This window comes from Pavona decussata, unplaced genomic scaffold, assembly GCF_977016875.1.
Source record: "Pavona decussata unplaced genomic scaffold, jaPavDecu1.1 SCAFFOLD_233, whole genome shotgun sequence".
In the NCBI taxonomy this organism is placed as follows: domain Eukaryota; kingdom Metazoa; phylum Cnidaria; class Anthozoa; order Scleractinia; family Agariciidae; genus Pavona; species Pavona decussata.
Window position 1 is genome coordinate 5,021,030 of NW_028145638.1, and position 19,904 is coordinate 5,040,933.

General features: G+C 38.9%; 2 protein-coding genes across 6 annotated transcripts in view; both read right to left on the minus strand.

The window, feature by feature from the left end:
• LOC146458545 (neuropeptide FF receptor 2-like) overlaps positions 1-369 on the minus strand; it is a 39,939-nt gene extending 39,570 nt beyond the window's left edge. For all 3 annotated transcript variants that reach the window (XM_085090806.1, XM_085090805.1, XM_085090808.1), the window contains exon 1: positions 238-369. The gene's annotated coding sequence lies outside the window, so the exon portion shown is untranslated. The remainder of the gene's footprint in view (positions 1-237) is intronic.
• LOC146458546 (NADPH:adrenodoxin oxidoreductase, mitochondrial-like) lies at positions 241-19,876 on the minus strand. Of its 3 annotated transcripts, none has more exons than XM_085090802.1 (17): positions 19,570-19,873; positions 18,576-18,671; positions 17,581-17,703; positions 17,380-17,424; positions 16,730-16,798; positions 16,529-16,630; positions 15,597-15,686; positions 14,969-15,071; positions 14,491-14,542; positions 13,636-13,774; positions 12,931-12,993; positions 12,001-12,106; positions 11,865-11,906; positions 10,924-11,031; positions 10,007-10,075; positions 3,505-3,653; positions 241-334 (listed from the first exon to the last, which is right to left on the minus strand). In XM_085090802.1, exons 1-16 carry the CDS (start codon positions 19,756-19,758, stop codon positions 3,511-3,513), a joined length of 1,539 nt encoding a protein of 512 aa, XP_084946928.1. In that variant the 5' UTR covers positions 19,759-19,873; the 3' UTR covers positions 241-334; positions 3,505-3,510. The 3 variants fall into 3 exon arrangements, with proteins under 3 accessions (XP_084946928.1, XP_084946927.1, XP_084946929.1); XM_085090801.1 differs by lacking the exon at positions 241-334 and adding an exon at positions 2,395-2,811 and having other exon boundaries at positions 19,570-19,876; XM_085090803.1 differs by lacking the exons at positions 241-334; positions 19,570-19,873 and having other exon boundaries at positions 3,098-3,653; positions 17,385-17,424.
• Positions 19,877-19,904: the final 28 nt, after the last annotated feature.

A 19,904-nucleotide genomic window follows, 5' to 3' on the forward strand; every position in this document is an offset into this window, starting at 1 on the left:
CATGAAACCGCCACAAAAGCTTTCGCCAAATAAAACGCTAACCAAAGCTGGCAACAGCTGATCATGTGTAAGAAAAAATATACATTGTACTATAACACCAAGATCAGCCAAACTGCCAAAATTGTGTTTACTTCCTTCTAAATGGCTGCACGGCTTAACGAACTAAAATAATGATATTAATGTATATGATACACGAGTGAACACAGAGGAAATTAGATGAGAAAACAAATCAGTTACCTGAGAGATGAAAAGCAGTTTGCTCGTCTTGAATTATGGTAGCTTGTTCATACGTACATCTGTGACAATAGCACAAACAGCGACGACTACTACAGAACTACAAACGAAAGCACATTATCTCAGTTTAAGCAAATTACCTCAGTTTATTCACCAAAATTGTGTTTACTTCCTTCTACATGTTTGCAGGGTATAAATAACTCAAATAAATATATGACACCCGTGTGACTGAACACAGAGGAAATTAGATAGGGAAAACAGTTAATCACCTGAGAGATTAAAAGTAGTTTGCTCGCCTTGACTTATGGCAGCGTGTTTATAAGTATATCCGTGGTAATAGCATAAACAACGACGACTACTACAGAACTACAAGCGAAAGCACATTATCTTAGTTTAAGCAAATTATCTCAGTTTATTCAGTAAAATTGTGTTTTCTCCCTTCTAAATGGTTGCATGTTTTAAACAACTCAAATAAATATATATCATACCCGTGTGACTGAGCACAGAGGAAATTAGATATGAAAAGAATTCAATTACCTGAGGGATGAAAACCAGTTTGTTCGTCTTGAGTTATGGCAGCTGATTCATGATAAGTACTTCCGTCATAATAGCATAAACAGCGACGACTACAACAGAACTACAAGCTGAAGCACGGGCGGATATATTTCCGCACAGCTCCGCACATTAATTATACATGCATCACTTTCAGACTAATCCTCTTACACAAAGAACGAACATTAATAGAGTTTGAGTCGCAAATGTATACATGATTAATGTCTGGGGCTGTGCGGAAATCTTATAGCACGGCCTCGCGGATGTTAAATGTAATTTTTATAAGAGTATAAATGGACGAGTAACCAGGATTATACATACTAAAAGCGAAAAAACGTTCTCTGTTTAAAAAATTCTTAAAGAAATGAGCTTTAGGCTACCAGACCGTAGCCTTTGACGAATGATAACAAGCGCGCTAATGAATAAACATATAAACATAAGTGAGTGTGAAAGAATAGCGGAATAGTAAACTAATTACGAATAGCTATTTTAAACGAATCGAGTATTGGCTAGGTAACGGTATAGAATTGTTAGCTGCTTCATTAGTCATGGCAGTGTGCCATGACTCACCTTTATCAATCACACTTGCGTTTTGAAAGTCAATTGGGTGGTTGTAAGTCAACGCATGATTGAGAAATGGGATCCTTTATAGTAGTTCTTAACATTTCTAATGTGGTCTTTCTCGAGTTTAAAGACATTTTTACAACAACTGTCCAAATTCTCGCGCGTTGATTGGCTTGTAGCTATTGTCTATAAGAGTACAGACAATAAAAATGACGCCAGACGTAACGCGCGCGCTTTCTCAACGAAAAAAAAAATGGCCAATTTCGCTCGTACTTTTTCCATGTTATTGTAAAAAACAAATTGACGGCAGTTTTCTATGGTCTATACTCTTATAGACCATAAAATGACGCCATAAAATGTCCAAAACTTGGCAGTGAAACCACTCGCCTGCGGCTCGTGGTTCCACTTGAGTTCTGAACATTTCTTAACGTCATTTTATGGCCTATAAGAGTATAGACCATAGAAAACTGCTGTTGATTTGTTAACTACCAGTTTCTTCGATGTAACTCGAAGGGCAGGTCTTTACAAGGGATCTTGTAAAAAACTACATACGTTTGAAGATGACTGGGTGGCCTGAATTTCGGTGAATAAAATTCTTATTCGGCAGAGTTTTGTGACGACTCGCTGAATACTATTGTTATGAAGCAGTCTTGTAAGTGGTTGGGTGAGACCACTAATGTAGGAAAGGCATACGAAATCAAGGGCTGTGCTAGAAGAACATACCGACTACTAATTCGCCTGGGATTGTTTGTGTGGGAGGTTTTGTGACTAACCCGATGTCTTTTGTCAAGTTTAAAAGCAAGAAGTGGAAGTGGAAATGAAAAATTGGAATTTATCCCGCATTATGTCGTTAAATGATTTAAACGGTGACTACGGGTATTATTCTATGTTTTCTTTGTAAATGTGTTAAGTAATGTATAATGAGGTTTGGAAAATTAGCTGAAATACTTCACAGTTTCACTTATCGTAGGTGTATTTTGACAGGTCTCCCTTGACAACAGTTATCTTGTACTACAGGGCTACTTTAATTCGATTTAAAGAATATTTTATAAGAGGTTACGAGGCCGTTTATTACCTTCTAAGAAGATCAAAGGGAAATATCACCGTTTCTCTTTTATTATAAAAATAAAATTGTTTCTTCCACGTTTTAATTTATTTGTTCCTTATTTGCGAGAAAAAAAGACTAACATTTATTCGTTTCCAGAATGAGGTCCGTTTCTCAAAACTCTCGAAAACATTTCGGTCCCGAAAAACTACTTGACGCGCACAATGTTCACCACCAGAAATTCAGTTTTTAATAATTTGAATTGCAGTTGAAACTTTACAAGATTAGCATTGGGATAGTTTAAACAAAAAGCTTCCACCAATCGATAGGGAACGGATTTGAAAAAAAAAAAAAAACTTCTCGGGCCCGAAAACTCTTCGGGAGTCGTGAGAAATGCACAGCTGGACTAGATGGAACTGTAGAGTGACCAAATGATAGTGCTTTAATTTTTGAAATAAATTTCGCACCTACAGGCCTCATTATCCTGTCAGTACTAAGAGGGGTATGGGCCCTGGCCCCACGCGCCATCACCCACAAGGATGTCACCCTGTTTTTCTGGTGAACTGTGCGTTTAAATGGCTAGTCAAATTATCCTCAGTTTCGTGAGAGTAATTAACATGTAATGTTAAAAATTTATGTTTGGACTTGTCACCTCACTGGGGGATTTTTTCAATGACCTACATTACATCTAAGTTTGCCCTCTGAGAGTGACATGCTCATCCCTTCAACCTTTCTGTCATGTTTGAACGAGGGAAGATCCAGCGGGGAGGGGGTGGGGGTAGAAACAGGGCCTGGGCTTTAGTAGCGATGCTCTCACAACCTCCTCTTCGGCCGCCATATTTTTATTGTCCATGAGATTCCGCTGATTTTACAACATCTGCGCACGCGTACGACATAAATCCACTGACAAAAACCTCAATGATTGGTTTGTAAGTTGTGAGTGCATCGCTTCGATTTCATTTAAGGGAATGTATGGGAAGTTACTCCCCCACCCCGACCTCATCCCCCTGGGATAAACTGGCTTCCTTGTGGTGGCCTTACAGCTTCCTTGAAAGTTTACAACTTTATGTATTATGACCAACAATGAAATATTTGTGCTTCGAGATTACCCAGTACTATCTCTCGTTGCGTTCATGGGCAATGTCCAACATTTCTTCCACGCTAGTAATTTTTTCTCGTGGTTTTCCAAGTTCTTTTCCTCTTTCCTGTTCAACTTGGTCGATTTTGTGCCACTGATCAAAGAATACCGGTCTGACGCCTACAAAAAGAACATGAAAAAGAGTCAGCGTTTATTAACTTTTTACAAATATTCATGCAGATGGGGAGAAAGCGAGGGGGGAGAGGAAAATTTGATTTCGTTTCATTTCAATCGACGATAGCTCAGCTTCCGTGTTCCGGCAGTATGTTTGAAGGTCTTCTGAGTGGTTTTGTGGACTTACAGGATACATTTCGTGGGAAGCGAATTTAAGGATGATAGCAAAGAATGTTATCTGATATGAAGGAAGAAGACTTGTGTAGACCTTCTGCGACTTCCATCATACGCGAGACAGCGCACGCCGCGTAAATTGGACAAGATGGTCCCAGAAGGTCTTAGCTTAACTAAACAGACATCGTTTCGCGGTAGGCAGGTCTGGACTTTTCTTCCTGCTTAATTCATATCATGGCGCTCGTGCAGGATCTGCGTTAAGAAACACAAATGTCCCGGACATTTGGAGAAGCTCGATGGTATTCTTCTTAATCACGCTTAAATTAATCTCACGCGATTTGCACACAAAGAGTCACTCAACCCCTTTCTGCTGCGTTCTGCAATCCATTAAACAGAATGAATGACGAAGCTAAACTATGACCGAATCGGTACTTTCTCGGCATATTAGCATACTCGTGCAGTTGTATTGATAGAAGCCCAACCAGCCTCGGCATCAACCCGAGGGAAAATAAAGTCATCATTACCATCACGTAATTTATTTTAATTTCCTTAGAAGGTTAAATTGCCATCTGTATATCAAATGAACCTCAGATCAACTTTAAAGTCCACCGTTAAAGAAAAGATGCTCATTACTGATAAAATTGAGCCTACTTAACGTCGCACTCCGGGGACGGAGTCAGCCCAGGAGTATCGTTACCGGGAGGGAGGCACTCTTCAGGGTCCAGTTGTTCAAAACCCGTTTAAGCTAATCCTGGATTAACATGAACTTTGATTTGAGTTTAATGATGAAATAATAAAGATTCTCCAAAACCTTTTTTGGCCCTCAGTTTTGATTAAGACTTTTCTTTAACATTAGCTTCAAATAAGCTTTCAAACCATTTTAAACGAGCAATATGAAAACCTTGGTTAACTTTTAATCGTGGATTAGCGTTAATCGGCTCTCGAACAACCGGCCCCAGAATTTTTGGTGGGGGTGTGCGGCACGGTTCTGCAAACCCTGACCCTATTTCAGACCAAAATATGTGATGATGTGGAACCCTGTTTCTAAACTTCATACCCATTTTCAGACCTGGTCTCATACCCATTTCTGTAAAATCTATACCCGTTTTCTGACACCAAAATGGTTATAATCATACACTATTTTAGACCAAAACGGCTCAAAAACCATAGCCTTTGGCGCCACTATCCCTTATCGTTTTGGCTGACAGCCATTTGTAAACATGACTGGGGCGAGACAATGTGTCTCTTGTACTGAACAACGACAGAGAACACAACAAAACTTACGACACAATAGCCCAGCGGTTAAGAGAGTTGCATCGGTGTATTACAAGGTCAAACCGGTCCCGAATCCCGTTAAAAGGAACCAGTTGTCTTAAAAACTGAACGTACGTCACCTTTTTACCATGATAAAAAAAACACTAACTCTTTGTTAAATCATTACCGAACTTAAAATTTACCATCCTCAACCCTAGCACTAGGTAGGACATATTTAAGGACTACAAATGGTTACTAGAATACAAATAATTACAAATGCAAATGATAACTAGAAATCCCTCATGAGAGGTTTTTGAAGTTACTGGAATACGAAATTGCTCTTAAATTATCCTGTATCACCGAAAGTTTGTAGATACCTCTTTCTAATTTACCTAAATAGAGAAATGTAACAGCTATTTCGCTTATTCTCATTCCGGAATACGGTCAATCGAACGCGACCTAAGTGACATATGAATCTGGTAGAAGAGCTAAATCCCACTCCCTAAAGCTTTTTCGGTTAATCAAGTTGAAAAGCTTTGTGAGAGAGAGATAGCACCGCAAACATGCTTGCATGTGTGATTCAGGGCGCGCGGTTGTGGTGTTGCGCCAAACAATCCCATAATTGAACGTGCGCCCTCTCTCGTCCCAGACTGCGACTCTCTTTTCAAAGTGGGCAAACGTGGGAGGAGTGGGTAAGGAGTGTGTAAACATCTGCGTAGAAGGGCTAATACCTCAGAAACCATAACTATGTGATCGTCATTTAAGTACCCACGGAAAATTAGTACCCGTTTCCAGACAACGAAAGGTTTGCGTTAGCAGGCCTATACTGTAATAAAAACTTAACGAATTTCAAATATGCAAATGTATCCCTCTAGTTTCTATCCCTCAAAAACTAAAGGCAGTAAAATAATTTAACTGTTTCTTTGAACTTGTATCTCTCTTTAACAAGTTTTTTTTTTTTGCTGATATTGTTGCTGTCGTTTTTTCCTTCAATACATAACAACAGTTTTCACTCCATTTTCATCTTCATTTTCTTCCTTACAAATTGAATCGAACAGACAATTGAATGCTATGGGCAGAACAATTCCGACAACAAAGTTCATTGAGAGCAAACCGATAATCTTCTTGACGAATTCTTCGCGAGATGGGAAAGGCTCTAGACCCACCAACGCTCCACAACATATAATCAACGATGTTATTACAAGGCAAGCTCTTTTGTCTTCTTTTGAGGTGTCCCACAGAAACGGCGATTTTTGTTCTGTAGTAACTTGGTCAGGTTGAGTGTATTTCTTCAAACTCAAAAGCAACGGCAGAAGCAAGGAAACAAAGAAGACGTTCAGGACGATTATTTGCGAGTCAAACTCGTGATACAAACATCTATATACCCAAAGGGACAAACAAATGAACTGCATACACACTGGCGCTAACATCAGTAGCTTCAGGGATAATTCGCTGGTTTGATTCTCTATGTGACGAAAAGCGGCCACCGTCAATGCTGTTAAGTTGGAAAGCAAGAAAATATGGACGCAAGTCGCCAATACGTTGAGCACACGGCAGGATTCTTCGGCCTGACCATCCACCACAAAACAAGCTTTGATGGTTATCACGACAAGCATTGAGACTTGGTAGACAAACTGACAAATTAACAGGGGCTTGCACCTATGAAGAAAAGCGCACTTTGTGCCGCTCCTGAAGCAGCGTAGTAGCATCCACACGTTAAAGAAGAATCCCGCTAAATCAAGGGCTGCCAAAACCACAACAATCCAACTCATGGCTGTGAGGAAGAAGCTTGTTTAACACGAAGATAAAAGAAAGCACGAGATGGTTTGAGCCCAACATATACATATACATGGTCACAAAATCACTATCGCTCACATTAATTAAACACTTGCCGTGTCTTAGCCAATCATGGCACGCCAGAAAAGAGCAATTATTTAGAAAACACAAAGCTGTTATATGGTAAACCTGTTGAAGTTATTGGTCATTGGTTTTCGTTTTCTTTTCATTTGTAACGGCTTTTGAAGAAATGCCTACTTCGTGCTCAGGCAACCTAGCAACGTTCGCAATAAAGTTTAATAAGTTTCCTTGTGATCAAAGCTGCTAACAACAAAACAATCGAAATCGTGAGAAAATGGAATTTTTAGGTAAAATTTGCTTTACACGCCGATGTAGACAAGAGAAAAAGATCCTTGGAGCCTGCAGTGTAATAAATTAAGGCTGTCTCGCGCGCAGCGGTCTCTTTGGTTGCCCGTTCAACGCCATGTAACGTACGTAGAGAAAGCTCGTTTTCTCGGCTCTTGGTACATGAAATGAACCTGAACAATCACTAAGAAACAGTTAATATAGAGCGTTTTCACATGGCGTCACTGCGGCCATGTTGGTGTCCCAAAACAAAGAAATGGCGGCTATGTTGGTGTCCCAAACTAAACCTCTGGGAATTGAACTCTATTTTTGTGCAAATACTTTCTTTTGTTTCAGTGAAACCAATATGGCCGGTAGTCACGCGAATGAAAACACTCTATATGTCACAAAGGCGCAAAACATATTCTCATCCAAATGTATATGGACAGCTCTTCAAATTTCGGCAAAGGTGGATGATCACTTTTTGCTACAATGCATTTGAATGACAATGTCTATTTAGCGCCTTGAACAACTCTCGAATCGCTTTCGCTTTGACACAACCCAAGTTCTCCTAGTTAAAGCTTGGTTGTGAAATATCTCTTCGCTTCACACAACACCGGGATATTTGCTATTACAAGTTCCATTTAAGAAATCACGAAAATGAACAATGAAGAATTGTTGCTAACGACTTCAAGCGATCAAGGAAAGAATTCGGTTTTGTTCTGTTTATTTAAAGGTGGATTGTTTGTTGGTCGGTGTGAATCAATGTGCCTATTGATTGCTACTGTTCTTGGTAATTTTCAGTAAACAGTACGTTTCGTAAAGTAAGTACGTTTCGCGCGGTCAACTACGACAACGGACAGTACAATGTAAAGAAACTCACTCATAAGGCCGCATAATGCCTAAAAAACCACCCTAAATAACTGCTCACTTTGCGCTTTCCGAAATCAGATAAACGAAATAATTAACAGCTAATCCAGGACATCTCGATAATGAGAAATACATTTGCAATGTTAAGAAATCGGCTCCTAAGGCCCACGTAGGCCCATTGTTAGATTTTACTGGGCTTTTTTCACGAGAATGTACCGAAGACATTTCAACTTCTCAAACAGAACAAAATAATTTTAATATTTTGAGATAAGGAACGCTTTATATAAGTTTCTTCGAAAGCGGATTAAATTTCTAGCTTAGCGTTTTCAGGTGTGTAGTGCAGAACGATTTCCATGTGCGCAAAATGTTCTCAGTTTTAAAATATGTTTGAAACAGGAACGTAGTCCCTGTGAAATTCTTTTTATCGAAGCCAAGAAAGTATTAATCAACATCATCTTGATCAGGGAAAACCTCATTTGCATTTACTTTCAACACATAATTTACATATGCAACTGGAAAACAAGTTTCGTCGAAAGGCCTTGTCAGTTGGTCGCCATGTTTGTTTTGAACGTAGTCCTCCTTGGTGAAATCTATACGCCAGGTATGAAGCGGTAGTGCAAATTTTATTCGCCAAAATATTTGTATTTTCGGAAATCCTACAGTGCCGCATTCTAGAATAAACCTGCTTTATCTGGCGTGAACATATTCAGAAGTCCGCAGACATTATTTGTTCCGAGAAGAGAAATCGTTATGCGACAGCGAGGTAACTAGCAAATACTCTTTGGAACATCAAAGAACTAACTCGTAGTGTTAGCAGCGGTCCTATTTCCAGTAATAACACCCTTTCTAAAGCCAGATTTTTAGTAACGACTAATTTAGCTATTTGCTCTAGCCAATAAAATTTTGTCGGTAATGTTCACGAGATAGGTGGTGTCTTCGATAACCTCCCTACCCCAGACAACGTGGGTCCTCTTCGAAAAAACTTGTTATGACTAGTTCACTTAAATTTATATTCTCTGAGCATATAAAGCAAGCTTGTACATTAAACGACATTGAATGACCAGAATCACCGAACTGCTGAATTACCAGAATTGCCAAGATCGTCCGCCGTACCGCGCTACACCGAGTCACCATAAGTCACTGGAGTGTACGTGTGAAGACTACGAATAAACAAGTTGAAGAGTTCCAGTTTTGTTGAAGGTTTATTTCTGCTTCGCCTCTGCGAACGAGTTACAAAGACTCTGTACCTTGGCATTCTGTTACAAATGCCATGCAGCAAGTTTAGTGTTCTCCAAAGCCTTCTCCCCCCGTCCTCGTTTCTCCGTTCTCCGTTCAACAACTCCCATATTGTATCGTTTAGCTTCGCGCATCGCCCGCGCATTTGGAATACTAAAAGGCGTTTGGAGAGCACAAAAACCCTTTTGTTACAGTGGCATATGCGAATGGAATAAATGTGATGGTCTATTTTAAGCCTGCTGAATAAACGATAGAGTTTTCAGTGACACAGGTACACTCGGAAAAAATAGAATGGAATAATTATATCTCGGGTTTTGTTGGGGCATATTGCGTCACGTGAATGGAATAATTATGCCGGCCTCGGGTTTTGTTGGGGCATATTGCGTCACGTGTATAGAATAATTATGTCTGAGTTTTGTTGGGGCATATTGCGTCACGTGAACAAAATATTTATGTCTCGAGTTTTGTTGGGGCATATTGAGTCAGGTGACGTTTTTTTAACCAATCGTAGACAAGCGAGAATAGTTGATGGCTAAGAGAGAGATGATAGCCTACTAGCAAGAAGCCAATCAGAATCAGTGGGTTTGTTTGCTCAAATCCAAGGCCTATCTGCAAGTATCACAAGGTATGTTATTCTTCACAAGTTCTTTCGCTTGAATAGAAGTTACAAATCGGGAATGCAGAGACACGTTTCAACTGCTTACCTCTTGAAAGTAATAAACTTTGTATGGCCTGAAATCCTTTGGTAGTTCCTGCTGATTTCATAGTATTACCTTCAACGGGACGGAAACAATGTTATTAAAGAGGTTACAAACCCTGGCATAAGCAAAGATTACGCCAAACAATGAAGTACACTATAGTTCCCGTTACACTGAAAAAAAGGTTAAGATAGGTTGGCTGTTCCCAACTTCTTTTTGTCAAGTAAAACATGCACATCAGTGTTGAACACCTGCTGTTCTTTCGAAAAAGTAATGAGTTTCAGTTTGTAAAGGAGCGAGAAATAATATCTTAAGAATTTCCTCCACTTGTTAAGGACGGTGCCTACTTTTGTTACTACGCATACGTTCTGTGGATCTCTAGATACTCGGGTTTCCTATGGGTGTTGCCTACTAATACAGAGAGATTTTTGCGCGGTTTAAAACTATACGGAGAAAGCAGAACTTAGCGAGTGCTCTTGGTATCCAAAAGAAAATTTGGGGTAACCATGCATTTTACAGAGATAATAAAGCTTCGATTTGCTTTGTATTTTACTGCTTTTTAGAAAAAAAATGCACCTCTACCCCCAATTTTCTTTCTGGATTCCAGTAGCCCATACTAAGATCTGCTTTCCCTCATAGTCATAAACTGTGCAAAAATACAAGCTTACGCAAGAGAAATTGAGTTGTTGAAATAGTTATACTATTGGCTGTGGGTCTTATATGATGTCCTTTTAAAAGCTCTTGAGTTCTGCCTGTAACAGAATCACCGTGTGCCGTGTTCGGAAGGGCTTGGGTTGGATTCTTGTCTGCGATTCAAGAGTGTTTTAGTTTGTATTACCATGTTCTTTACAAACTCGTACAATTTGTTTTAATCCCAAAAAATAGCATTGTGAAGGTGTGAGTGGGTTTTTAAGGCAACTCACCAGATTTTAAATCCTCTACAACAAGCTGGCCAGTCTGAAACGCATCATTCATTGTGGTTGCTATGACGCCCACTGGTCCATTTCTCACCCATCCGCTGCAATACAGGCCTATGAGCGACAAAAATCAAAATGACAATGAATTCTCCCTAGTCGCAAACTATGCCCTTAATCGTAAAACAACAAGGCTCCGGCCTCCTTAACCAATGTTCTGCCTCTGAATCTCAGTTCCTATCTCTCTTCGACAACGCTCTACATTGCCCACGAATGACCTTTTTCACAAGCTAAACCCACTTTATGCTCACCGGTAAGTTTATCTCGATAAATTTCCGTTTTCCCACGCTTTGCACCGGTTTACGTTTTTGCTTCAAGTTGTAGTAAGTTGGCATATGCGTCTCTGATCTCAGGACTGGACATCAAGTTTGGTTTAGGTTTTGAAAACGTCGTAACTCAAAGTAACACCTCTGGCCATATAAGAGACGTTATAACATAAAGGGCAAAATTACTGAATGCAGATTGGTCGAGACAGAGGGTATTTTTTCCTTAATTATTTTCCTTGATTATTTTCCTTTCACAAAGGGCAAAATTACTCACTGCGCAACTCGGGCAATTTGCGAAAACTTTGAAAATATACGTGAAAATTAATCCTTAATTCTACTCGACCTCATGCGATTACAAAACAACACAATAAACCGGCCAGAATTCGAAGAAAATATATATACCAAGCGCCAAGCGCAAAGAAAACGTAGGCAAGCAGGCACAACTGCCTTTAGTTTTACTCCTAATTGCTTCATAAAGGAGCGCGAGTTTTCTCAATCAATCATGGCCTTAGTAAAGCAAATTTAATGAAAATTTTTTTCAATAGTCAATTAAAAATCGCCCTAGAATCAAGTACACCAATTCAAAAGTATCTCGCATGATGTGCTACTGATTAAACCGCTTACCTGGAATTAATGAAGGATTATTGTGTGATTCTTCGCTAGTATCTATGGAGATGAATTCAGCCAAACAAATTAGTACTTACGTATCGCTTCAAGAGTCAAAGTAACGCACTGTTTGTAGCAAGTATTATGCACATACCTGGGTTTACTACTCTGCCATTTACGTTTGCTATCACACCTTTTCTTTTGTCAAAAGGAACATGATCATCGATTGGGATGCTTTTATACCCAATGCTACGAAACACCTGTGAAAGCAAAGTTATATTAAATTTAAGAAAAATGGCAAACCTGCGGAAGCCACGTTCACTATGTATACGTACTACTGTGCTATTGAGCGGTTTCTCAGTTGAGTGTCCGGGGTAAAACCAAAGTAATTACTCTGACCAATCAAAACACACAAACAACGCAATGGACCAATCAGAACTCGAAGCAAATACAAAAGGACGGTGCCTACTTTTGCTACTGCGCATACGTTCTGCGCATCTTGAGATACTCGGGTTTCCTATGGGTTGTGCCTACTAACACAGGGACATTTTTGTGCGGTTTAAAACTATGCGGAGAAAGCAGAACTTAGCAAATTCTTTTGGTATCTCAAAGAAAATTGGGGGTAACCATGCATTTTTCAAAAATAATTAAGCTTCAATTTAGGAAAAAATCACATACATTGCTTTATATTTTGGCGTTTTTTAGAGATATTATTGCTTAGTTATCTCTGAAAAATGCATGGTTACCCCCAATTTTCTTTTTGGATTCCAGTAGCCCTTGCTAAGATCTGCTTTTCCCGCATAGTCATAAACCGCACAAAAATACTTCGGTATTAGTAGGCACCGTCCTTAATGCAATCGCGAATTATTTTCAACTCTCAATTGAAAACCGCCCCAACAACCCGGAACCTATTAAAGTTTGAGATAATTACAATCACACAGATTTTGAAATCTGACTAAGAAATTTGAAAATCCCGTACTGTTTCAACAGAATTACTCCTTAAAAGTGATGATGGTTTATTTCCAACTTTAACAACATGAAGGAACAGGGAGGGTTGATATTTTGAGGTTAGAATGGTCCTCACCAGTCCACAGGGTAAATCCTCATAAACACCAGAACCCTTGGCTTGAACTGATCCATCATTCTGCTGCAGAGGAAACAAGCTTTAAAATAAACACCTCATTCAAGACTTCGAGCGACTACAGTTTAAAGAAACAATGTCAAAACTGAGCTGAAATTAAAACTACGGAAGCATTCTAGAATACCAAGAAAAAGACATCTAGGAGTGATTTCCTCAAAGTGAAACGAAACAAATCGTAATGAGTTTTTAATTAAGCGACTTTTTCCAAGAAAAAAGGGAATTCGAAAAACTGGAAAAAAATTATCCTCTTGACAATTATTTATAGATTAAGAACTGAAACCTAGCAGCGTAATTTTAAATGAAACTGAGCCATTCATTTTGGGATTCCTTTGATGTCTCGTGCCAGTTCTGTTCTTGGCACTGTGTTCCAGTGGTCAGAGCTGAGAGCATCTGATTTTCATTCTGAAAGGCAGTCATTTGGGTCTCTACCATTGACTCGCTTGTTGATCAAGAAGAAACCTTCACTTCACAGTCTCTTTCCATTCTACTTTACGATCCTCTAGGAGGTCTCGGAGAAGGAGGCTTCACTCCCTTGGAACTTTCAACTTGTTTTTTCCTTTTCTCCTAACTTCTTTTTATTTCCTTTTACTACCCAAGAAAAAACAAAAATCCTAAAATGTCTTGGCCCATCTGTGACTTTTGTTTTACCTCTACTAAGTCATTCAATTCAAATCTGACTCCAGCTGCTCTGTTTCCATCTGTCGCACCAGACAATAGTTCCACTGGACTCCTTTGAAATTTTAGCTTCCATTCTTTATTTGCAGTCTTCTGTGAAATGTTTTCATCCCTTGACATGGCAAAATAAAGTCAAAGTCAAGTTAAACAAGACATTGGTTTGGTTTGTAATGGTTATTCAGGAGAAAATGAAAAATGATGTAGCAAACTGATGGCAAAACATAGCCATTGGTTAAATAACAGGAAAGCCAGGTTAAAGACTTAAGGTGTGCTCTTTTGGGAAAATTCTGGCTATTCTTATTCTGGTTCAGAAATAAAGGAAGAAACAGAATAGCAGTTCCAAAAAGAACACAACTGTACCTATTCTCGTTGAACCGAACCTTCCCAAAAGAACATAATTCCACCTATTCTCGTTGAACCGAACTTTCCAAAAGCACACAATTCTACCTATTCTTGTTGAACCGAACCTTCCCAAAAGAACACAATTCTACCTATTCTTGTTGAACCGAACCTTCCCAAAAGAACACAATTCCTCTTATTTTAAGTAAACTGTATTCCACCCATTCTACTGTTGGGGGAAAATGAACAGAATACTATTATACATGTCCTGTTTCCAAAAACAGTTTAATATGCCCCACAAGAACATGAATACCATCTATTCCATGTACTCTTCCTTTGGAATATTTCCAAAGGAATGTCCCCAACAGTTTGTTGACTAAGAAATTGACTACAGCATACACAGTCACAACAATAAGAAATAATTGACTACAGCATGCTGAGCTATTGAATGTGAGCCACATTGAACAAACAACTAAGGAGTACACTTACAATGCTGTCTTACACATCAGTTCAGTAAGTCTTTTGCGAGGTCTTGGGATACCTTCAAAGTGATGCAAATTAAAAAATTCAAAATTAATGGCCAGAAAAACTTTTAATTCTGTAAGTTACTCCTTTGGCTGAGGTAACTTGGGGGTAAATGTATGTTCTGGCAAGCTCAAACCTGGAATATATATTTTTATTATTATTACCAGAATGATGCAGAAACAGAAAATAAACAAATCACTCTTGAAAATTGGAATTTTATGGTGAAGTTTAAATTATAGCCAGTAGTCAACCCAAGGATCAAGAAAAGGTACCGTAGTTGCTCATTAGAGAAGATTGATCAGAAGAAGATGTAAAATTATACAGTGTTTGACTAGGAACTAATTGAAACAAGATTGGGTTGAGATGATTGCTCAAGAGGGTACAGTGTAGGCTTCTGAGAGTAACATTTTGACCTTCTGATTAAGATACAGCTTTAACATACTAGCAATCTTTTCTTGTATTGTTCTGAAGTCTTCAGGGTCACACACAGCTTTACAGCCAGGCAGCTTGGTCATTTCTCGTAGCTCTTTGATTGTAAATGCCACCTGGGAAAAAAAGGAACGTTTCAGGGGCTAATTTGCAATGGGAGGCTTGGGGGATTACCCCCACCGCCCATCTCCCCCATCGCCTCACCCCACTCCACTTGAATAAATGTTTTACTATAGTGACACATTGTGCAGCAAATTATCAATAGGAAGAACCAGCATCTGGTTAGCTAAGTTTTTGGGTTACCAGGGACTTTTACTACAGGAAGTAACAGCTTGGGATCCGAGCCAGATGAACTACCAGAAGAAGGACATGGAATGGAATCGAATGAACTTGAAATGGAATGCAATGGGAGCAGAATAGATATATGGAAAGAAATGGTTGACTTGATTGGGCACAATAATTCTAAAATCAATTGAAAGTAAGTTGTTAACCTAAATAATAATATTTAATTTTAAAGTGACCAGGTAAGAAACCAAGATAAGAATATAACCCTTCATTTTCATTTTCTTCACTTTTGTTAAATCTTATTGTAGCAACAATATTTGCCTCATATGTTAACCCAAGCCATGTTTCTGCCCTACCTGTAATGGGCCTCTCCTACCAACAATATAAACTGTCTTTACACAGCTTTTCCTTAATGTTTCCAAGGCATGTTCACAGATGTCTGTTTTCTACAACATCAAAAGGTGATGATTAGTAACGAATTGAGAGATTTAGCATTACATTCTATATGACCAACAGGAAATGATAAACGTTAACCTGCCATTTATTGCTAACATGTAGCTGTCTGGAATGAAATACATTAAAATTTTCTTCTAAATATGCTTACTGATACATGTAGTTCTTCTTGTAAATTTGAAAGTTGCAAACAACAGCTAGCAAACATGTAGTTGACATGTTGATGCATCATCTACACAGAAGCTAGCCAAACAAGGAACACAGCCACATGATTATTTCTGCTGCTCACTATGATCTTTACATTGAACAAATATTTATTAATTTTTAAACCTTACATGAAATCCCTTTAATGTCTTAAATCACCTTTTTATCTCAAAACAGACAGTAGCTGTTAGGTGGTGTTCACGCCCTGAACACAACTTGTCTTAAGGAATCCGAACAAAATGGAGAAAAAACAAAAGACAAAATGGAACACGCCACAAACTGGGAAATCTAGAAATCCTGGATTATGTTTGGCAAAATTACTTTTGGTAGGTAAGATTGCAAAAGAGACTCCCTTTCTGACTTTCTGGCACAAGCTTCATCATACTAATGGTCAATACATAACCAACAGAAGCTTCATGACCACTCAATTGTGTTACCTTAGAGAGGCTGAACTAATCAGGGTTTTTATTACAACAGGGACACAGGGACCATTACTTGCCCATCATATACTTCATCCCCGCTATTTTTACACTGTATACAAATGAGTGAGAGCAAATCTATCATGTGGTCCATGCTAAGTAAAATTTAGTCCATCCTAATTAGATATTTAACAAACCCCTACTCAACTTACCTCCAAAAGTTCGATTGGAGAGAGCAGTATCCTGGCAACATCAAGAGCGACATTTCCCTGACCCAATATCACAGCTGTCTCAGAACTCAAATCTGGCGCTAGCTAAAAATGATACCACAGGCAATAAACAAATTACTTGGTTGGTAGTTTCAAAAGTGTTAAAAAGTTAAATTGTGGAGAATTAATTCTACTGTAACATACATGGGAATTAGCAGGCAGTCCATTATACCACTCTACAAATGCTCTTGCCGAATACACCCCTTCTAAACTCTGCAAATTAACAAAATTTATTTCACAGGTGTTAATTTAACATAGACATACGCTGTATTTAATGCCTTATTATTGTCCCTGGTTGATTAATAACTGGTCATAACTGGTCATTTTGCTAGTCCATCGATTTGACCAGTTGGTTGGTCAGTCGGATGGTATTAAAGTCAGTTGAATGGTTGGTTGCACAAACTACGGTAGTTGGTTTCCTGATTCAAAATATATATATTTATTTTTATTGCTTGACTGAGTGTCTGATTGGATGATTGTTGATTGGGTCAGGCTGTTCAGCTGACTGACTGACCAACTGTTTGGTTTCATCAACAGAGTTTATAAGCCTAGGTAACTTGGCCACCGTTAAGAGATTTGAGTGCTGACGTTTTGAGTATTAGCCCTTCATAAGAGCAAATTGCCTGATTGACTGACTGACTCATACTGGGTGGGTGGTTGGTTGGTTGGTTGATTGATTGATCATTCTTTCAAACAATACACAAGAACGGGATTAATGTAGGCAGTACATTTTGAATCAAGCTGCAAAAATCAGTATATTATTAGACAACAACAAAAATTTGTTCACTTGTTACCTCACCAGGAATTCCAAACGTTCTGTCATCTTCAGCTCCATAACACTTCAAATTGAAATAGAATAAAAGCAATATAGTAAATACCATGAATCAATATTACTTTTTTTGTAACAAATAAATTTATAAGCACTCAGTCGAAATTAACTGAGGTTTCCCCTTCCCATATATTTTAAAATTAAAATTTAATATTCCTCAGCTTACCATAACAACAGCATCATAGGCTTGCAACATTTCTGCAATTTTTACATCTTTTCCAATGTCCACATTTCCAATAAAAGAGCACCTGTCTGACTGGGCAGTAGCTATGAACTGGTTTATACAATTCTGGAAAAAATGCACAAGACATTTAGCATTAAGATCTTACATGAAATGTCAAAATTCTGGCATAATATAATCTTGAAGCCCAATGTCCAAAGCTTGCCTTTATTACTTCAAGTCTGTAGATAACAGTACTGTTATTCACAGCCGACTACCTGACTACATCACAGCCTATCTACCTACCCCACTTTTTAGGGGGCTAAAATTGGTGGTTAAACTCAAAGTGTTCAAATCTAAAATGCCCCATCTTAGAGTAATCCTGGTACATTTTAGGGTAAAGCCTGCCAAAAAAAAAGACATTGCAGAAGACAAAAATGCTGCTTGGTAAAATAAGGGGTGAAAATAGAAGTGAATCATGCCCACAAAATGAGAGCCTGGCACTCTTTAAGGATTCTTTCACATTTTTTTTACAAGCACCCATGTAACTTTTTATGTACGCTCCCTCTGGGTGAAAAAACAAATTGGAATAATACTGGTAATAGTAAATACTCCAAGTTGTTTCATACTAATGAATGCAGAATTACATTTTCAAACCAGTAGTGAATGCCGGGGGGGGGGGGGGGTACTCCCTTATATGGGCTATATAGGTATGTACGGCGCCAAAGGGTATGGTTTTTCGGCTGTTTTGGTCATAAATAGGGTATCGATTTTTGCAGTCTAGTCCTGGGTTCATTTTTTCTTTTCGAAGAAGCTACTTCAGGTTATAAATAGGGTCGGGAAAATCGCAGATTTTGATCATAAATAGGAAAAGGGTTTTGAGAAGCGGGCCGCACACCCCTACCCAATTTTTTTGGAGTACCCCCTCCGGGAGTGAATGACACCTGTGGTTTGAGTTTGACTTGCTCCCTTACCTACTTCACACTGATAGCCTGTCTTACCTTTGTTTCAGGGTGATCAGGCGCAATTCCAAATCTTGCCAAACCAAATGGGACAGGAAGCCGTTCATAAACATCAACCAAAGCATTATCATGAGACTGTAAATGAGTGAACTTTGTTTCAGTGACAAATTGGAATCTATTTTTGATTTTTTATTAACTATTTTTTCCCCATTTTGAACCCAGGGTTTCACAGCATGGCCAGCACACCCCTTCTAAACTCTGGTTCAGTACCCCTGGTAGGTGGGGGCAGGGGGGGGGGGGGGGGTTAATCCCACATTGCCATCTTTACGATAACTTACGTTCAAAGTTCTTCAAAGACGTAATAAGAAAATATCCCCATTTCAATGATCTTGACAATAATTCTAAAATTATTTTTCATTTTAACAATGTTGATCCTACTATATGCAGAGTTACAGCTGCCTATATCCATTCATGTATGGTTTATAGACAGACTTAAATTATTAAAATTAGTGAGAGACCCTTTTGTAATTAGATAATACTCTATTAGCCATATTTTATTATAGGTAATACCATGTACTCATGTGGGAATACCCAATAAATTGTTGTTGCTGTTGTATATAAAGCTATATAGGTACGATTCACCCCAAGGGGTATGGTTTCTGAGCTGTTTTGGTCTGAAAATGGCTACATATTTAAACCCTTTTGGTGTTCAGTTTGAAAACGGGTTCTTAAACATTACATATTTTGGTCTGAAATAGGGTCAAGGTTTGAATTGGAGAAGTAGTTGACACACCCCCACTAAAAACTCTGAGGGCTATCTCCACTTGGGAGTACCCTCCTACAGGGTTTTTTCCCAGTTCCTATCACCCTGTTTTTTACTTCCCTTCTTTCATTTCAATCAAATCAGCAACCTCAATACTTACAGTCCGGGATTAGAGGAAAACCAGGGAGCTGGGGCAGGGGGGAGGGGGGAGGGGGAGAGAGGGAAAATTTGTTAACTTAAAGGCTGTATTCATCCAATACAAATACTAACCTTTAAGATTTGTTGTGCAGTGTAGAAGCCTGCTGGGCCACTGCCCACAATACCTACGTGCGGTCTGTCAGTCTGATTAGTGCCATACGAAAGTGAGAAAAATCGGCGACGAGAAGCCCCTCCATGAAGAGTTTGCAAAGAAGCACTGATGGTTTTGGAAGAAAGCCAGCGTCTGACAGTGATCCACATGTTTCATTATAATGTCAACTTCGCCATACAGACAGACAAAAGGAGCGTGGAACGTGTTTTGCAAAAAAATGTGAGCAAACTCGAGCCCTTCTCTTGCAATCCTGAATCAAATCCAAGCGGGCCAGCGATGCGTAAAAATGTGCACA

Coding starts and splice junctions, on each gene's coding strand:
- LOC146458546 (XM_085090802.1), bottom strand. CDS start 19,758: ATGTGGATCACTGTCAGACGCTGGCTTTCTTCCAAAACCATCAGTGCT. Junction 16,799..17,379: donor CGTTTGGAATTCCTGGTGAG/GTAACAAGTGAA, acceptor GTTAATTTGCAG/AGTTTAGAAGGGGTGTATTC. Junction 14,543..14,968: donor AATACAAGAAAAGATTGCTA/GTATGTTAAAGC, acceptor ATCACTTTGAAG/GTATCCCAAGACCTCGCAAA.